At 36.5% G+C, this 19,805-nt stretch overlaps 1 protein-coding gene across 21 annotated transcripts in view; it reads left to right on the forward strand.

Annotated features, from left to right (window-relative positions):
- The window catches only part of MCTP1 (multiple C2 and transmembrane domain containing 1), a 531,614-nt gene that overhangs the window by 355,667 nt on the left and 156,142 nt on the right, over nucleotides 1-19,805 (forward strand). For 17 of the 21 annotated variants that reach the window (XM_072736754.1, XM_072736756.1, XM_072736755.1 and 14 more), the window contains 5 exons: nucleotides 14,451-14,553; nucleotides 16,306-16,408; nucleotides 16,740-16,841; nucleotides 17,223-17,297; nucleotides 19,348-19,467. In XM_072736754.1, coding sequence (XP_072592855.1) covers nucleotides 14,451-14,553; nucleotides 16,306-16,408; nucleotides 16,740-16,841; nucleotides 17,223-17,297; nucleotides 19,348-19,467 — 503 coding nt within the window. Of the gene's footprint in view, nucleotides 1-14,450; nucleotides 14,554-16,305; nucleotides 16,409-16,739; nucleotides 16,842-17,222; nucleotides 17,298-19,347; nucleotides 19,474-19,805 lie in introns of those variants that run through there. The other 4 variants (XM_072736760.1, XM_072736761.1, XM_072736771.1 and 1 more) reach the window with 2 other exon arrangements.

The following is a 19,805-nucleotide window of genomic DNA, read 5'->3' on the forward strand; positions in this document are numbered from 1 at the left end:
TTTTTTTTTTTTTGAGTTCCCGAGGAAGAGGTCACAGCCTCCCCAGGGATTCCAGCCACTCAGGTTCAGAAACGGTGATATAGGAGAACTGTGAAACCCTTTCAAAAGATGCCCTACCTTTTCACTGCATTAAAGGGAACACTAATATAAAACTTCTCCGCGCCAGGTGAATTGATCTCTCAAATTAATGCACCATCTCTTTCAGGAAACAATAGAGGGAGAAGGAGAGCAAAAGGACGAGGGAGAGAATTTTACAATTAACACAGTCTGTCACCGAAACAGTCCCACAAAGTGAGCATATCTTTTTCTAACACAAGGCTACGCATAGAGACCCATGACTCACCAGCCCCCTAGTCTGGAAACCTACTAGTTATTAAGGGAGATGTTTACTACCCCTTTATTTGCATAGACTTCTCCCATGTTTTTCTTTAGGAAAACTGTCTTCATTGTTGGAAAATATTTAAGTAACAAAACAGCAGAAAAAGACATGCTACAGTTTTGGTGTGTGTGTGTGTGTGTGTGTGTGTGTGTTTATCAGCTTCCGTGAGAGTCTTATTATCTTAAGAAATAACAGTTAGCAGCTCAGATTCATTAGCAGAGCTAAATTTAAGCCCCATTTGACAGGCTGCCTAGAAAACATTTTGTTTTGCTGTCTGTGGGCTTTAATTAAGATGTGTTCAATTTCAGTCCTCTCCAGTCTAGCACCGCGCCCCCTCCCAACCTTGCTGTGTCACAGACCGGCGATCAGACACTTTTAGACGGTCCGGCCCATGACTTTGACCTTCTGCGCAGTCCGGCGTTCCCTGGGGAACCGTTCAACTCATGAGGTCTGATTTCACACTTCCAGGATGCCTCAGCTCTCTTAACAATGACAGGGAGACAAAGCCCTTTAGAGCAGGCCGCATGGGGACTTGTTTAAATTGGAAACCAGAGAGGAGTCAAGGAACAAGGTTATGGGCTACAGAATAGTGCTTTTAATAAAGAGCTCACAGCTCCGGCTCAGCTCAAAGAGGTCTACCTCTGTACAATTAATTGAGCCATTTATCTGGAGCATCTTAGGCCTCTACTTTCTCACAGAATTGCGTGGTAAATATCAGCTAAGAAGCAAATGAGATATGCATGAAATGAATTTTAACACTTTGATTACTGCGCTTCCAGTCTTCATTAAAAGTAAATTTATTTGTATTTCTGACCTCATTATCAGTAGGCTGCCTGCATTTTTATTGGTTCCTGTGATTTCCAGCTTGAGTATGTCATGAAGGTGTATTTTATACAGAGATGTGGATTTATTATTCTTGGTATTTTCCCTGAACATTATGGGTCTATTCAGAGAAAGAAAATGAAAAGGTGGCTGCACAGAAAAAAGGCGAGTCTGTTCTTTGAAAGTTTTATATACAGTTGGAGAAATGCCAAGCACATATATATGGCATAGATAAGATATTGTCCTTTAAAAAAATTAACTTTTCGTGGGTTACCCAAGCAAACTGCATAAGATACATGCGATTGTTGCTTGAGTGGCCCTCAGAATAGAAGAGCTCTACTGGAAAAAGTGGGCACGTTGCTTCTTTTATAGAACTGTAGCAGTTTGGATTTTTGATAGCATGTGCCTTTAATTATATCATCATGTTTAATAGTATTGATGGTACCTGATAAGTACAGCCTTCAATCTTATGATCATTACTGAAAACCCACGGTGGAAGATGAGAAAATACATAGCCTTTAAACTCTACATTGTTCTTGATGGCGTTATATGTAAAATGTGGTGGAAATCCTTCATATTTGTGAATTATCAAGAGTAAAATAGTTTACCAAATAAAAGGGGGTTATGCATGGATGTCATTCTTAACTTTTTTTAACTTTTGCTATCCTTAAATCTTAAAATTACATTGCTTGAAAAAAATACCTAAGTTTTACACAATTGGAAATTTCCCAAGCAAAGTATGCTTCATTTCCATTATATAAACCAATGATGTCCATTTTTGCTTTTTAACAATTAAGCTAATAGATTATTAAGCAGATGGTATAGTTTGAGAAGAAATTTCATCCGGTTTTTAATGCATCAAAAATACCCAACACCTGACATATTCTTATCATTGTAACATGCCTAGTTTAGAAAACAACATTCCACCCATAACATGTTTAATATCTTAACACTATATAAATACCTTCCTTAAGAATGAGACTAAACAAATGAGAGAAAGCAAATCATGGCTCTCCGTTCCCCCTTTTTTTTTTGGTCTTCATTCTTTATGTAACATGGTTCACATAGAAATAAAAGTTGCTTCCTTTTCGTGCTTGCATCTTTGCAAAACTAAATCATATTCTAATTTGAGAAATGTGAAAGTGTTTTTTCTAAGATGCAACAATCGATATTAAATATTTGTGAAAATAGGAATGAAAATGATCATTTAACTCAAGGGCTCATGAGGCTGAGTCTGAACTAGTGTTTTATATGGAACGACAGAAGTCATGTGTGATTCATATGCAGGTCACGTGGCTAGAAGAGACTACTCTGGAAGAATAGGTGGGATGACAAAAGAGATTAATAATGGGGTTTGATGTGTGCTGGAGGTGAAGGACTATGGGTTGAGAAAATGGTGGTCCCACTGTCAATGGGAAATGGGGGGAAGAGAAATGCTATAAAGTAATTAATTGAGTTCTTTGGAAGTCAGATTATAAAATGATCCTTTGAGTAAAGAAATAGAGAATTGCTGATCTGGCTTGGAGGGCTAGGTCCACGATTCTACTCAGTGCTTAAAGAAATGCTTTCAGATGCTAGAATTGTTTAAAAGTAAACTCTTCCTTATTTTTTGTCAAGATATAGTTGTGTAAATTTCCTAGAATGGTGGAAGAGGGAACTGGTACAAACAGAGCATCTGGATTTAACCAGACTTTTTTTAAAAAAAATCATAGGACAGGAATATTTGGGTTATATGACAGTATAGTTAGGTGCATAAGTGACTGGATGGCCAAGCCCCAAGAGTGATGTAAAGGATTGACATCGATGGAAATGCCAAGTGGAGGAATACTGGGCTCTGTCCTTGGTCTAGCCTGTTCCATCTACTTACTAGTAACTTTGAGGAGATAACTGATGGCTTCCTTATCAAATTTGCTTTTATAGGGATAGTTAACTATCCATATGTGCATATATTACATCTATGTGTATACTACATGTATATATTATATATTTACATTTTAAAATATTTATATAGCATTACATTACTTATACATTATATATACATACACATACACACACATATATATCTCCATATCCACATATGTGTATAGTAGATGTAATTCAGATTGAAATAATAGGGTTAGTTTGACAAGGTGGACATTAAAGAGTATACATAAAAAGCCTTACCAAGATACAAAAGTGTAATGTCCTGCTTTAAGTATAGGAAATATAGAAAAAAGTTTAGGGTTTTAATTGAGTTTAAGCTTTGTGAGAGTGAATTATACACCTATCAGTTTTGTTACATTGTTTTGCAGCATACAAATTACAGATTGGTTACATTGAATAAAAGGGAAATATTGAGAATGTTACTCACCTCTGGACTCAGTACGGGAAGCTGTTCTTTAAACAAGGACATTGAGGGATCCCTGGGTGGCGCAGCGGTTTGGCGCCTGCCTTTGGCCCAGGGCGCGATCCTGGAGATCCGGGATCGAATCCCACGTCAGGCTCCCGGTGCATGGAGCCTGCTTCTCCCTCTGCCTGTGTCTCTGCCTCTCTCTCTCTCACTGTGTTCCTATCATAAATAAATAAAAAAAAATTAAAAAAAAAAAAAAAAAGAATTGAGAGATACTTTCTCTTTAAAAAAAAAAATAAAAAAATAAACAAGGACATTGAAAAACAAGCAAAAAAAAAAAAGAAAAAAAGAAAAACAAGCAAAATTCTCAATTGGAATATCTGATGTTATAAAATCAAGTCAATTGAGAACAGTTCAAGGAAAATGATAATAATAATAATAATAATAGTGGCAACTAACATTTACTGAGAGCTCATCAGATGTCAGACACTACCCTGAGCTTGGAACAAGGACTATCGCAATCTCACAACAACCTAGTTACCATGGTCATCCCCACTTTTTTCCTTTAAAGATTTTATTTATTTATGCATGAGAGACACAGAGAGAGAGAGGCAGAGACATAGACAGAGGGAGAAGCAGGCAGGCTCCCTGCGGGGAGCCTGATGAGGGACTCGATCCCAGGACCTCAGGATCACAACCTGAGCCAAAGGCATATGCTCAACCATTGAGCCACCTAGGTGCCCCTATCCCCACTTCACAAGTGAGAATACTGAGATGTGGAGAGGTTAATTAATCAACAGCCCACATTAGCATGTTGAAAAGACATTGTGAGAACTACCTACACTATTGTTGGCAGTCAGCAACAGCAAAATGGACTCCACAGGCTCTCAGGTAACTAAACACTGATATCAAATCATAAGTAAGTACACCTAGTGGGTGCGTCCAAATTCACATCTGCAACCCTAGCTGCAAGATAGTCTAAAAATGTCACTTTGGCCTTTGCAGCCTCTCATTCAGGAAGAGACACCAGGAGTTAGAGTACAGGCTCAGCAAGGCATTCACATTATCTAGGGCAGGAGGACAGGTAACGAACATTAATCAGATACACTAAGTGACAGATGCTGTGTCCTCACTTTGCACTCATTAATTCATTTAAAGGTAAAAATCACTACAGAGGGCAAATCATAAAATAGGTGAAAGTTACAGACACGTAATTTTGTGTGCAGTGTAAAGAAGCACTTCCCGGGGATCCCTGGGTGGCTCAGCGGTGTAGCGCCTGCCTTCGGCCCAAGGGTGATCCTGGAGTCCTGGGATCGAGTCCCATGTCGAGCTCCCTGCATGGAGCCTGCTTCTCTCTCTGCTTCTCTCTCTGCCTCTCTCTCTCTCTGTGTCTTTCATGAATAAATAAATAAAAGTCTTAAAAAAAAAAAAAGAAGCACTTCCCAAAAATTGTAATTGCCAAAAAATTATTATCAGAATAGACCTGTGGAGATGGTGACTTCCCCAACTCTCACACTGTTAAGCCAGAGCCTGCACAACCACCCAGTGGCAGAGAGGATTCCATCTCTAAATCGGCTTTTGAACTTGGCCTCTGAGGCTTTGCTCCCAGCCCTCAGAATCAGAGATCCCACGGTAGGTACCCAGGCAAATAACAGACTCTTGAATGAGTAGATACTTTGTAGAAGAGAAATAAAAAAGACAAAGATATCATTTTAAAGACAAAGGCTTGACAGATGACAATTTTCAATTTTATTACCTAAAATACATATTTTGAGGAAGTTGAATCACCTAATAGAGTACTCATTATTTTTCAGTCTAAAAAATTTTATTCTACTGCAGAGGATCCCTCCAGCTAATTAGTTCACTTATAAGGAAGTTTATCTGAAGCCTCCTGCTTTTCTGTGGGGGTCTAATTGAATATATATTTACTGTAGGTCCTAAGGTATCTTTAAGAACTTTCAGAAAACAAAGGAGTGTATAATAAATATTTATACTTTGATATATTATATCAAATATTAGTTGAAATAAAATCCTTAAATGTTTTTACCATAATTTATCTAAACTCTTAAAAGCTTGGACATAATTTTTCATAGCTTCTTCTCATTTTATAGATCCATAGTCTCCCTTTTCTTTCTATTCCAGTTTCTCATCTGTCTCATTTTATGTCTTGTTCTTCTGTCATAAATTTCAAGCTTTCGTATACGAAGATGGTTCAGTTTTAGGACTCAAGAATACATCTTGTTACACACAATACTATAAATATTCTTTTGCATCTAGTTCTAGATCCCAAGGGAAATAAGTTCATATTTCCGTTGTGCTTTATTCCCATTGCTCTTAATCATGGTTCTCAAAGTGTGGTCCAGAAGCTTCCAGGGATCCCCAAGACCCTTTCAAGGATCTTTTAAAGTCAAAACTATTTTCATAACAATACAAAGATGTTCTTTGCCGTTCTCACTCTCATTCTCTCTTCAATGTACAGTGAAATTTTTCAAGGGCTATATATTTGATTGTTCTGATGTTAACATATCATGGATTTATGATGTCATTTTCAAATGAATGATAGTTTTACATGTTCTCATTTTTAATTTCTAAAATGGTAAACTAATGCATTTCTAAAATGGTAAACTAATTCATATAACTTATATAGACAAAAGCTTTTTGGTGTCCTCAGAAATTTTTAAGAGTTCCTAAAGAGCAACATGGTTAAGAACTGTTGCTGTAGGACAATGATCCTCATTTGGAGGAGGCAGTATTGCCATCTTGAGCATTTTTAGAGCCTTGTGGGAGCATTCAGTTGCCACAGTGTTTGGGGAGCGCTATTGGAATTTGATGGGAGTGGGTTGAGGATGCTAAATATCCTACCAGACAACCTTAAATAGTGAAAATTGAACCGTGTCCTACAGGATTAAATATAGACATTGAAAAATATATATATATAGACATTGATATAGGTTTTAAATCTATTTAGTGATGATCTGAGCCTAGATTGCATTCTGAAATACATATTATTTACTCAAGTCTTGCAAATGGCTGTCATTTTACGCAGTAAACACCAAAGACCTTAGGATTGCCTCCACAGCACACTTCATGATCTGGTTCCCCACTACTTTTCTGACATGTTCCACTATTGTTCCCATTCCTCACTGTGCCCCACTATCAGGGTCCTCTGAGCACACCGGGCCTTTGCTCTAGCTCTTGCCTCTGCATGGGATACTTTTCTCTAGATATCTATTTGATTACTTCTTCAATTCCTTCAGGTCTTTGCTCACATTTTGTCTTCTCAGTGAGGTCTACTCCAACCATACTAATTAAATTTACAAACTATGCCCCTCCCCCACGTTCTTTAAACCCCTTATTCTGTGCTTTTACCCCCCTACTTTTTAACATGTATCACTCCCCAGCATACACTATAATGTACTTGTTAATTGTGTCCAATATCTAGTCTAATTTTCCTCCCTCCCCACTACAAATAGAATCCAAGAGAGCAGGGACTTTTCCTGTTTTGTTTTGTTTATGTGACCTGGCATACAGTGGGCACTCAATAAATATTTGTTGAATAAAGAAATATATGATTTTATTATAAATGACCTTCTATTTAGTCCCCCTTATTATGGCATTAAGGCATTATATGAAATTTTGAAATCATGATTCAGTTTTATTTCAAAATAGTAAGGAGGACATAACAAAATCTCCCATATGAAAAAAGATGTATTAGGTCTAATGGGCTGAGAACCACAATCTAGGGGGTCGATTTTCCTGCCACAAGGAAACCTAATGCATGACTTAGTGAAAAATGGGAAGCCCAGTTATTATTGCTCAGTCCCAGAATCAGACCCAGTGGGAACCTAGTGAGGAGTGTCAGTTAATGTATTTCTACCAATCAGATGTTTAAAATATGTTTAGGTCAGTTGATGAAAAAAGCAAAGGTCAAAACCCCATCTCCAGTGATAAGGGAAGGATTGGAAGATATATCCAACGTACATTGCTTTTTGTTTTGGTGGACCCTGTGGAATTCCCTCATCTACGTACAACATTGTTATATGTTATGATTGAAATTCCAGTTTGTGGAAAGGACAGATGGCAATCTTGATTATAATTTAAAAAAAAAAGATTAAAGTATAGTCATTTCAGACTCTGACACCTGAGGAAATTAAACCAAGGAGCTTAATTTGTGCAAGGTAGGCCCCAAATAAAAGGCCCCAATGGATATGAATTGCTTTCCATGCTATTGAAAGCCTTCTGTGTTTTCAGAGACAGGACAACAAAGAGGTGGTCACTGGGTACCCCCCCCACACACACACACATTTCTATAACACATCACATCCAGCAAACTGTGCTACTTGTCAGCAGCAAAATGACCCCGGACAAAGCCCACCACTGATGGATCAGGATTAACTTTCTATTCTGGGAGCAAGAATATCATTCAGTATCTTTTGAGTGACTTTAATGCTCAAACCAGTAGTTTCCACAAACTGAAGTCGTCCACTTGCTCACATAACAGGTAACAAGCAAGCAGGGTGGTGCAGACTTTCCCACAGTTCTTTATAAACACGTCAGCGTTGTGACCTCAAAGAGCAAGGGCTAAGAGTGAGAGAGAATTAGCCAGTCAGTGCATCCTATTCATTCCTCAGTGTTGTTTTGAAGACTGCCAGAAAAGATGCCCACTGGAGACAATCCTGACATCTGTTTTTACTGTTGTAGGAATGGCTTTTCGCCATAAGAATTTAAGTATTAGAGTATAGGCTTTAAATTTTGTTATAGAGTTACTTTTAAGTTAAGATAGAGGGATCTCTAATTTTAATTCCCTTGGGAGATTTTTTTCCCCTATAAAAATTCATAGGGGAAAAAATAGCCCCTAGTATTTAACTAGATTATGCATAAAGGCGTTAGTCCTAACCTGATATTTTTAAGTATCTATCTTACAGTCACTACATAACATATATCTAAGTTTCTATGTTATCGAGTCCCTGTCAAAGGGATAAAGAAATAAATTTAGCTAAATATTCCTTATCATAAATTGTTCAAGTCTTCTTTTTAGGTAATTGTCCTTCTCTTCTAAAATTGTTGGCAACAGAGATGTGTAATCACCATAGATCACCAGGGTCATCACATCCACTGAGGAGAACAGCCTTCGCCTCCTTTTCCCTTCCTGTTCTAGAGTTAGAGAATGATATGCTTCTTTCTCATTGCTCCCATTGCACCCTTCACTTACCTTTATTACAGCACTTACAGTCCTGCATTATAATTGTGTATTTACATGCCTATCATGCCCACTAAATTGTGCGTGCCTTGAGAGCTGGACTATGTCTTAATCATACTTATAATTCTGGGGTGAGAAGAGCAGGCATTCAATAAGTAATGAATGCTTCAAAAGGTATTCCTATTTCTCTCCAGAAAATTGTCAACATGGAAAATTGCAATGTTCTTAAGCAAGGCTGACTCTCTTTTAGCTGTCATGGTGGTTAATGCAATCAGCCTCACTCCTCCAATCCTCACCAGCACTGCTGCAATTTCTATCTTGTATCCAAACCCAAACCTTCATTTTTCTGCATTGCGAAAGAGAGATAGGCACTTTTTAGCCATAATGGTGAAAGTTAAGGAAAAGCCCGGTGGTACCCACAAGTTAGCTTTAGTCTTATGACAAGAATGGCTAAGAGGAAGATGAAAGGTTATATAATCTGTTTCCATACATTTAGGCTGTTTAAATAGCCAGAGATAATCAGAAACAAAATGCATTTCAACTCTGGATGCTGCCTTAATTCCTTGCACTGCTAGCCATACAGTATTGAGTAAAATCATCACAAGGAGCAGCTCTGCATCACTCTTTAGAGCTTTGCCGAATACAGTGTGCTTTATAGACGTCAACACTGATTCTGCAGTCAATCCCACTCCTGAGATACTCTCGGCAAGCACAGCAGCATATCACGAGGTCTAACTAGAACGATAAAAGGATGAAAGGCAGGAATAATTAAGGAGATAATTAATGGTTAGGTCCATCACTGGTATTTCTGTGATTGTTTTCAGTTGTTTAAGTGGCACATAATCAAGGCTGCAAAATTTAGGAACTGAAAAGCCAGTCATTTAAAGCATCATTTAGCAAGCCAGATAAGCACATTAACTATGTGTAGCCACTTCTTTAAAATAAAACTATGGTGAATGCTTTTTAGTGGTAAGTTTATAGAATTTGATATTGTACGTTTACTATTATTTTGGTTGAAATCACTGTTAATTTTTAATTACCCTTGAATCATGCAGTGGCAGAAGGATACTTTCTAAATTAGTTGAAAATAACATAGTGTATAAAGACCTGATGTTGGCATCCATTACTGATAACTGTAAAAACATAACTTTTTAGAAGGAAAAGATGAATAGAAATTAAATATAAAATTGGCCGCTTTCTCCTTGCGTAAATTTTCCTCTTTGCCAGATTCTAGAAAAGCTACCCTAAGTACTGTGTTGAATGCTTCTTGTCCTTGGGGGGAAAAAAAGACTGACTTGGCTAAGCTCAGTACTTGTTTTCAATCAGCAAATAACAGTATCAGGCATAAAAGGTTGTTCACTACTGGCATCTTTAGACCCTATTGGTTCTACCTTTAAAGTATATTCAGAATCCAAGCACTTTCCATCACCTGGATTGTTATAACATCCTCCTAACTCTTCTCATTACCTCCTCCACTGGCTTCTCTCCACCTGATTCTCCAAATAGCAGCTGTCGGATCATGTCACACCTCAGCTCAAATACATCCAAAAGTTTCTTCTAGCTCTTCCAGAGAAAGCCATATACTACAGACACCTGCCACCTTCCCCATACCTTACCCAGGACTCTTCCCCTACACCCAGTTCATTCGTTCAGTCACGCTGGTTTCTTGGAAATGCCATGCACAGCCATTTCTCTGATCTTCCCACAATCTGTTGTTCTAGGTAGCCCAGAGCATCCCCTGCTTTTTTTCATTTCCTTGTTTCCTTGCCCTTATAGTACTTTCTCAGGGAGATCTTCTCTGACAGTCTTTTTAAAAGCTACACATACGTATCAGCACTCCTCATTGCCCTTCCTATATTTTTCTGTAGTACTTATCACTAAAAATACCATAAAATGTATGTGTTTGTTGTCTTTTTCCTCAATGTAAACACCACAAGATCAGGCTTATTATTATTATTGTTTTATGCACTTCTAGCACCTCAACTCGTAGAACACTGTCTGGTACACAGTAAGTAATAATTACTTGTTGAGTGAATGAATCTGTAGTGAAAACAACAGCCAGCTCTTCCCATGTGTGTGGCCTACTAACGACTAAGATATGGCACAGTTATTGGGAGAGGGCTTGCTTGCCTGGTGCCTTGTATTTAAATATATATATCTATCTATATATATATATATTTTTTTTTTTACAGATTTTATTTATTTATTCAGACAGAGAGAGAGCACACAGGGAGGGGCAGAGTGGGGGTGAGACAGAGAGAATCTCAAGCAGATTCCAAGCTGAGTGCTGAGCCCAATGTGGGGCTCAATCTCATGACCCTGAAATCATGACCTGAGCCAAAATCAAGAGTAGGACACTTAACCGCCTGAGCCACCTAGGCACCCCACATGTAAATATACTTAATAAAAACTCTGTTAAATAGTAGCTTGATCTAAAGTACAAGTGTCTTTTTCTTTTTTTTTAATGTAAGCACCACTACATTTGGCACAGTGTCTAATATGCTCTCTTAAAAATTACCTTGCTTAGCAGGTAATTTCAAGTTATAAGCTGGTACATATAAGAGAATATTTTTGCCAATGGTGGAATGCCACTGGAATTTAGCAAAATGACTGAGAAGTGGCTTCAGGAGGTACCCACACTGTTTTTGGTGGGTGAGGCTTTAATATCTTCATTCTAATGGAAAAGAGAGAGACAATAAGTAACGTGGTGGTGGAAATCATGACCTGAGCCAAAATCAAGAGTAGGACACTTAACCGCCTGAGCCACCTAGGCACCCCACATGTAAATATACTTAATAAAAACTCTGTTAAATAGTAGCTTGATCTAAAGTACAAGTGTCTTTTTCTTTTTTTTTAATGTAAGCACCACTACATTTGGCACAGTGTCTAATATGCTCTCTTAAAAATTACCTTGCTTAGCAGGTAATTTCAAGTTATAAGCTGGTACATATAAGAGAATATTTTTGCCAATGGTGGAATGCCACTGGAATTTAGCAAAATGACTGAGAAGTGGCTTCAGGAGGTACCCACACTGTTTTTGGTGGGTGAGGCTTTAATATCTTCATTCTAATGGAAAAGAGAGAGACAATAAGTAACGTGGTGGCATCTACAGTGGTAGATGGCAGATACTGGTTTTCCCCCAGGAATGATCTTGAAATCTAATCAACTGCATGGTGAGAAAATATGGATAACCACTGCCTTGTGGGCATAGAGTTTGATAAATGGATTCGTTACTTAACAAGATATGGAAAGTGTTAATCATTAAAAACAGGTTTTGTGTCTTTAAGACTCCCTGTCTTTTGTCAGCAAATACAGATAAAGTAACAGAGAAGGTGATAATTTAAGAGACTTTCCACATGGTTGAAAGTCTTTAACACAATTGAATGTAAATCCTGTGGGAAAAAAAATCAAGTAAAGATTTTCATCCTCTGCTGGTAGAATTTTAAAGTAAATTTATTTTTTCAGGGCACCTGGGTGGCTCAGTCGGCTAAGTATCCAGCTCTTGATCTCAGCTCAGGTCTCGATCTCAGAGTCATGAGTTTGACTCCCGTATTGGGCTCCATCCTGGGAAATAATAACAAAATAAGATAGAATAAATTTTTTTCCCAAAGATACTGGTCTCTGGGGTCTGTTCTTGTGTCTTGCTATTGAAGAAGTGGTACAGTTTTGACTGAATCTGTTACACATGGTGATCACTTGAGGGCAAGTAAAACCAAGCCAACTGAAATATAATAGTCATTGAAGTCAAGCAAGTGAAAATGAGGAAACAAATGCCCAGTAGTGCTATTTTTGTATAGTCTTTTTTTTTTTTAACTAAATTGAGTTTTACAATCTCATATATGAGAAAAGTTAAAAGGAGGTCCCAGGAAGAGTATGAGCGCTCCACTTGTCTTTTAAGTGAAAGTTTCCAGCACTAATCACTTAATCTAAAGTTCTGTCCAAAGTGATGGTGGAATTGTAACTCTTTTGACACGGAATTCTATTAAATACGGCTTTAATTTTCTCCCTGATCATTACAGGTAGATATGTTTTATCTTTTCAGTTCTTTTGTAAACGATGTGAGGTGGTAGTTAGTGTCCTCTTTCTATGGTATGCATATGACTCAGCACAAAATAGGGTGAAAAGACTTAATATGAGCCTTAAGAATGAGTAAGGTGTTGGAAATTGTTTGAACCCACTTTTTATGCTTGTACCCGAATTCTATGGAAGTAAAGAAAATTGTTGATGTGGCAAATAAAACCTATTGCACTGTGTATTAATGAACAAACTGTTCTTTTTTTAATTCTGTCTTCCACGGTGTATATGTGTGTATGATAAAAAGAAAAACAAAAAAGGAAAAATACAGATCCTAAAGCAGAAATAAAATTTTCACCAGACATCTAAGACTTTTCATTCTCTATTCTTTATTCAAAATTGTTTCCAAGACCAAAAATTGAAAAGCCTACCATACTACTAAATTTTGCAAACATCCTGGGGTATATGAGGCCACTAAACTAACACACATATATTTACTCTTTTTTTATTATATAACTAAAAAATTAAACTAAAGGTGAGTCAAAGTTTGTACGGCTCGTTTTAAGAATTATAATATGGAAAGTAAATACACGGCTGTGTGGGAATACATGGCTTATCTGTCACTGATAGCTAATGAATTCCTTCCTATTAAAATTTAATTGAAAATCTTCAATGATATTTAAGCTTTCACAGAAGTGTAAACTACTGTGACTACAATTCACAATGCATTTAAAACAATTATTCTTTATCATTAAAGTTAATAATATGCACATTAACCTCTTATGTAGTCTAAATCAATATTGTAGTTTAAAAGATATGACCTCTGGACAGCTTTGTCTAAATATTGATTTCATTGTCATTTGTATAAGGTATCAAACAAATTACATGCTGCACTAATATCATTAATGCTGCCCCCATAGAGCCTCTGACTTTATGGGGTTCTTATAATACAGGACATGACATTACAAAATATTGAGGATATCACAAAATATAATTGCCAAATGGACAAGATTTGATTATGGCAGAACAGAGTCGCTGTAAACAGATGATAGCTTCCAAATTCTTTACTCTCAGTGGACAGAAAAAAATACTGCTCTTTAACATGCAGATTGGTTGTTGAGGTTAAGTTTCAAGTGGTGGAATTTTTTCCTGCCTCTGAGGGTCTAATTTACCTTCTTGTGATGCCAGAGATATTTCAGGAGGGAATCTAAAGTCACATTAAAATGGTGTAATTCTGTAATTAGCAGTTTTCCCAAAATAAACTTGTTTAGAAATTTCTGTTATAAGTTACTAATGAGTCAGAAGTGTTGGAAAATATAGGCGTAAAAGTGAAGATGTTGAGCCTTTCAAATGATCATTATAGGGGATGAACATGCATCACATTTTCTCTCATAATAATTATTGCTATTTCTGTAAAAAAAAAAGTGCAAATTGAAATACCAGCTATGTAATAGGTTAAAAAGTAAATTTTTTACTAATAATTTGTACTAAAAGTAAAAAATTCCAATTTGCTATGAATCACAAAAATGATTAACACTCTCCAGTTACATCTAATTCTATTCTGATGTTGTGTTTAAATTTTTTAAACCATATGTTACTTTCTGTTTTTCATAACATTTTTTAGACAGGCGATGGGGCCATGATCATGATGCTGCAAAATGTGGATGCTGTTTATACTAAAATTGTTCCCCCCCAATCTCTTGTAGGTAAAAGTGACCCATTTTGTGTAGTTGAACTGAACAATGATAGGCTGCTGACACACACTGTCTACAAAAATCTCAATCCCGAGTGGAACAAAATCTTCACGTTGTAAGTAATCATTACCTCGAGCTCATTTCAAATAATGGAGCTAATAATATTTATTTTTGAGATATTCGTGTGTGTGTGTTTATTCTTAACTGATGAGCGACTCTGCGTCTGGACTGTCTCTGCTATCAACAGTGAATATCATAATTGTATTACCTTTCTGACAGCAAAACCTGGGGAAAGAGTATGCCATTTTTCTTTGTTTTCACAGATATTTTTTAAGCTGTGATTTTTATGGTTCGACTAAGGATTTTGCTCCCATTAACTGAATTGTCATACTGCTTCTTCCTTTTATAATTTCTATTGAAATTCTCCCCAACTGCATTGACAACAGGGAGGACAAAGCTCTATTTGTTCCATTGCTCAAATCAGCAAACAATCCAGTCTCAAATTCAGAGATGCTTTAGTTTTGCTTTGTTGCATTTTAGTACAATATGAATATTAAGTATTGTCCTGGTTATCAGAACACCATTCAGGTTATTTTTCCTTTTGTTTTAAAAAAGTTCATAAATCTTTTGAGCACACACTATAAAAGCTGCCAATCTGCACCATAGTATCTCCTAAATTCCGTGTGTGTGTGTGTGTGTGTGTGTGTGTTTTAAACTGGGCTTTACAAATGAACTCTGAACAAAGGAAAACTCTCCAGAGTACTTCTTAAAAGTTTTCTAACATAGTTTTATTTTTTTTGTATATGAAAACTGCTAAATTCCCCATTAATTTCTTATAATGTCTCTGCTTAAGAGCCAGTAACTAATCAGATTTAATTATCTGACCAATTTATCTTTAAGGAATTCCACATTTTTATAAGAGATGAAAGCCTGGTCAGGAGACTTGCACTCCTAAGAAGGTTGTTGAGAGTGTTTTTCTCTCGAATGCATAATTGAATGAATAGGTTTGATTATTATCAAAGCCATTAATTGATTGTGCCCTGATAAAGCCTCTTCTTACATGTGGCTGCAGTCTTTCAGTAATGAATATATTCATTTTTTTTGTTTTCTCTTAATTCATGTTTTCTTGGTAAACAGTTTGATCAAAGAATAAATGCTGTCAGCAATTGGGGTTTATTTTTCCAGAAACAAAAATGAAGAGCTCGCACGGTTGTTTATTAACATACGTTGTCTTTGGAACAGAATGGAACACTGTTTAATTTCTAAATCCTGGGGTGGTACAGTAGCTATCAATGTTACATTTTCTCCATCCTGTTTTCTGTGCCGGTTAATTTTTAGTATAAACCTACCAGAAATAAATCAATGTTTTGCTAAGAACTGTAAACAAAGGAGAGGTAGGTCCTACTCTCACAAAAAAAGAAAAATTTTATGAAATATACTTTGACTCTCGCTGATGTCAAATTTAGTGGAGTTTTACACGGGGTTAATAGGAAGGTAGGAATTATTGTGATAATAGTAAGAGGAGAAAGTCTCGAAAACATCAGTACCACTTACTGATGTTTTTTTTATAATAACTTACTCTGCACCCATCCAGATGGAAAATTGTATTTCATTAAAAAATTATAACTTGAAATTACGATGGTGTTCAAAGTTTCAGATAATAGAACCATCACTGTAGTCGACTAAGGTGCATTATGGGAAATTCTGTCAGAAAACCAAGCTACCTTGTATATGTGGATATGCAAATAGCATCCAGAATAATACAGCCACCCCAAAATCAGCTGGAGCCATCTAAATTTTCAAAAGCATTTTTGTTCTTGTTCCCCACTGATGAAGTCTTTTCTTCTTACGTATATTTATTATGCAGCAACATTAAAGATATCCATTCAGTTCTTGAAGTGACAGTTTATGATGAAGATCGGGATCGAAGTGCTGACTTTCTGGGCAAAGTTGCTATACCATTGCTGTCTGTAAGTTTTATTCACCTGACACACTGCTCTGTGTTGCTTTTGCTCAAGGAAAAAAAAAAAAACCCTCAGCTCTGTATCTGTCATTTCTCAACCAAGGTCTGTAATAAGAACACTAAAAATTTTAACATACTCAATTCACGGCCATGTTGAATCCCATGATAGTTAATTTTTCCTGACAGACTTGATCCTGGTAATGAACAGGTACTTGTCAGAATTGCCACAGTTGTTTTGGGTTCTCTGTCAGTTTCAGCAGCTGGGGGTCAAAGGTCACCAAGGGAGTGTATTCAGTGGAGACCGCGAGACAGACGGCTGTCATGTCCTTTTCCCGCAGATTCAAAATGGTGAACAGAAAGCCTACGTCTTGAAAAACAAGCAGCTGACAGGGCCAACAAAGGGGGTCATCTATCTTGAAATAGATGTGATTTTTAATGCTGTAAGTCTTAACTTTGGCTTTTTTGTACTGCTAAAGAGTTCAGTTTCATGAAAGCTTTTGTTCCTGATTTGTAGAGAATTTCTGTCATTCCTCATTTTCTCTAAACCTTGATGTATCCTGGAGAATACGCTTCTGCCACTGCCTGGCACACCCACACTTTCTGTTCTAGTTGGCGGCTGCCACTGCCGCTGTGCTCTGGCCGCTGCCTGCCGGCGTAAGAAATGGAAGCACATGCATGTGCAACTGTATACATTTATATTTTATGAGCACAGCAGCCAGGACCTTGAAACTTTAGGAATTATGGCAAATTGAACTGCGTGAAAAACTTGTAAACGTTTGTTAATCTATTAATCCATAACAGACACATATGTTGATGTATAGGTGAAAGCCAGCTTACGAACATTAATACCCAAAGAACAGAAGTACATTGAAGAGGAAAACAGACTCTCTAAACAGGTAAAAAAAAAAAAAAAAAAAAGGCAAGGAAAGATTAATCCCTCTGGGAAGACCTGATTATATCTGTAAAACATCTAGGTAAATTCAAATAAACTTTGGAAGTACGGAGGGGGGGAAGACTATGGAATTTTTGGTCATCTACTTATGTGAAATGGCTCTTTCTTTTCTTCTTTCTTTCTCTCTCTTCCCTTCCTTTCCTTAAAAGATCAAACAAGGGCAATACCAAACTAATACATTGGATGGGGGTGGTCAGAATGGAAAGGGGATACTGTAGGGGCTGCGTAGGATGGATATGTATTCATGCATTAGCAAAAGAATGATCGTTTTGAACATAAAATACTGTCTGATTGCCATGGAATGTGTAAATGAGAACACCAAAGGCTGAGGTTCAAATATACGTCCAGACCACCCACAGGTATGATGCAGGTGTGTGTAAAGCGAGCCCTGCGTAAAGCTCTTCCCTGTAATCCATAAGAGGGGGGCTCCATCTTTTAAGGGAAACCTTCCTGTTAATTAGATTTTGACTATGGTCTTTTAGAAGTGAACTTTTATTGGCACTTTGAGCTAAGAAAATAGAAAGTCAGCACATCTGATTTTTCTGTCACAAAGAAATTTTAAATAAGGTTTGATACCTTGTAATTAGACATAGATTTAAATTAGGTTTGATATCAAGTGAAGAAAGGATGCTAAGCTACCTCTTTAAAAAAATGTTTACTTCCAATTAACACAGATAAAATAAAATGTTTTTGCTATGGCTATAGAGTTTACAGAACTTATTCGTGTGTGTTAAAATATTTAACAAATTTTCTGTGCTATTAGAAGACTAAAAGTACTTTTGTTTTTAATCCAATCAGTTCACCATAAACAGTGGGATCTTTGGTTGTTTAAAGACACTGTGCATGAATTACAAATGCAATACCTATCTAAACAGAGATACAGATTACATTTTTTTTCACAATTATAGATAAAAGTAATAAAAGGAGCTCTAAAGGGAAGGTGATCGGGGAGGAAGGAAAGAAGGAAACAAATAGGGTGACTCTTTTCCTGAAAGAATTTCAATTTTAACAACTTGTTAAACTGGTATGCATGTACATGCATCTCTATTTATACACACACACAATATACATATTTTTCCATATGACCTCAGGAAGGTTTACACAAGTACTTCTTTAAAATATCAGGTCAATATTAAAGTATATTTGGCATTAGAAAAATATTAACCTGCAGACATAGTATTCTAATTATTAACACAGCTATAGATCATTTTTTCTACCATCATCTAGTATATGGGCTCTTCTTTTCATAGCTGTGGTCATGCCTTGTTTTAAATGTTAGATTTAAATTATATCCATTCTCATGTACCTTTTAAATGAAAGATTTTGTAAAGCATTTGGTTTACCATGAATTTTTTCCTAACTCCAAAATTATGAAAAAGCAATGAGAAAATACAGGTTAAATTTATTGTGGAAAAGAGAGAAAATTAGAGAGAGAACGGGAGAGAGAGAGTCTGAGAGAGAGACTGAGAGAGACTGAAAAATTGGTAGTAAACAAGAGACAATCCTACAAAAATGATGAAAATTTTGTTCTCTGTAACAAAGCAACACTTGACAGGTTTTTCTCCAAGACGTGAAATCACAGCATTCCAAGTTATCCATTTCACTTGGAAATATCTTGAAATTAATGCATTTAAAGACTCTTAAAACCACAATGAGATTTAAGAGTCAAAAAGTATATTTAAATTCACAGTATGTAAATGTTTTTAATCTGAGATTTTTTTTTCCTTTGGAACAAAGGTAGCCCAACCCACATAATGATATTATTTAAGAAAATAAATTTAGCTAAGAAATTGCTCTTATAATTCAGTCCTCTCTACTCTCTCCAGAGATACTTCTCTTCCTTTAACTCGTGAGCCAAATTGCTTGGTATATTCTTACAACTTTATTAACTTTCTGAATCCTTTTTAAATCACACTAAGCTTGAAGAATTTTGTACCCTATCTGATGGTTTTTTAGTCTTGCAAATTCTGATAATATTTTCATCTTCCTTACAGCTGCTACTAAGAAACTTTATCAGAATGAAGCGTTGTGTCATGGTGCTCGTAAATGCTGCATACTACGTTAATAGTTGCTTTGATTGGGATTCACCCCCAAGGAGCCTCGCTGCTTTTGTGGTATGATAATTCTTTATTACTTACATTGTTATTCATTAAATTCAGTAATCATAGCTGCCTGTTTCTGTGGCTATAGTAACAGTTATGTTGATGTGACCATTTTAAAACTCCTATTTTAAGACTTGACTGGACAGATTTGCCGTGGGCAGGAACCTGATGGATCGTTCAAGGTCCGAGTCCAAGAATACTTCGCGCCCCCCCCCCAAGATTTCCGGAAAGCGAGATAGCTCAGCCAATATATAATTTTCTCCATGATAGTTAAAAAGTAAAATTTTACATATTGCATAATTCCAAATCCCAATAACAGAGCCAAGAAAAGTCTTAGTGTTAAAAACAAA

The sequence above is a fragment of the Vulpes vulpes genome, chromosome 14 (genome assembly GCF_048418805.1).
Source record: "Vulpes vulpes isolate BD-2025 chromosome 14, VulVul3, whole genome shotgun sequence".
In the NCBI taxonomy this organism is placed as follows: Eukaryota; Metazoa; Chordata; class Mammalia; order Carnivora; family Canidae; genus Vulpes; species Vulpes vulpes.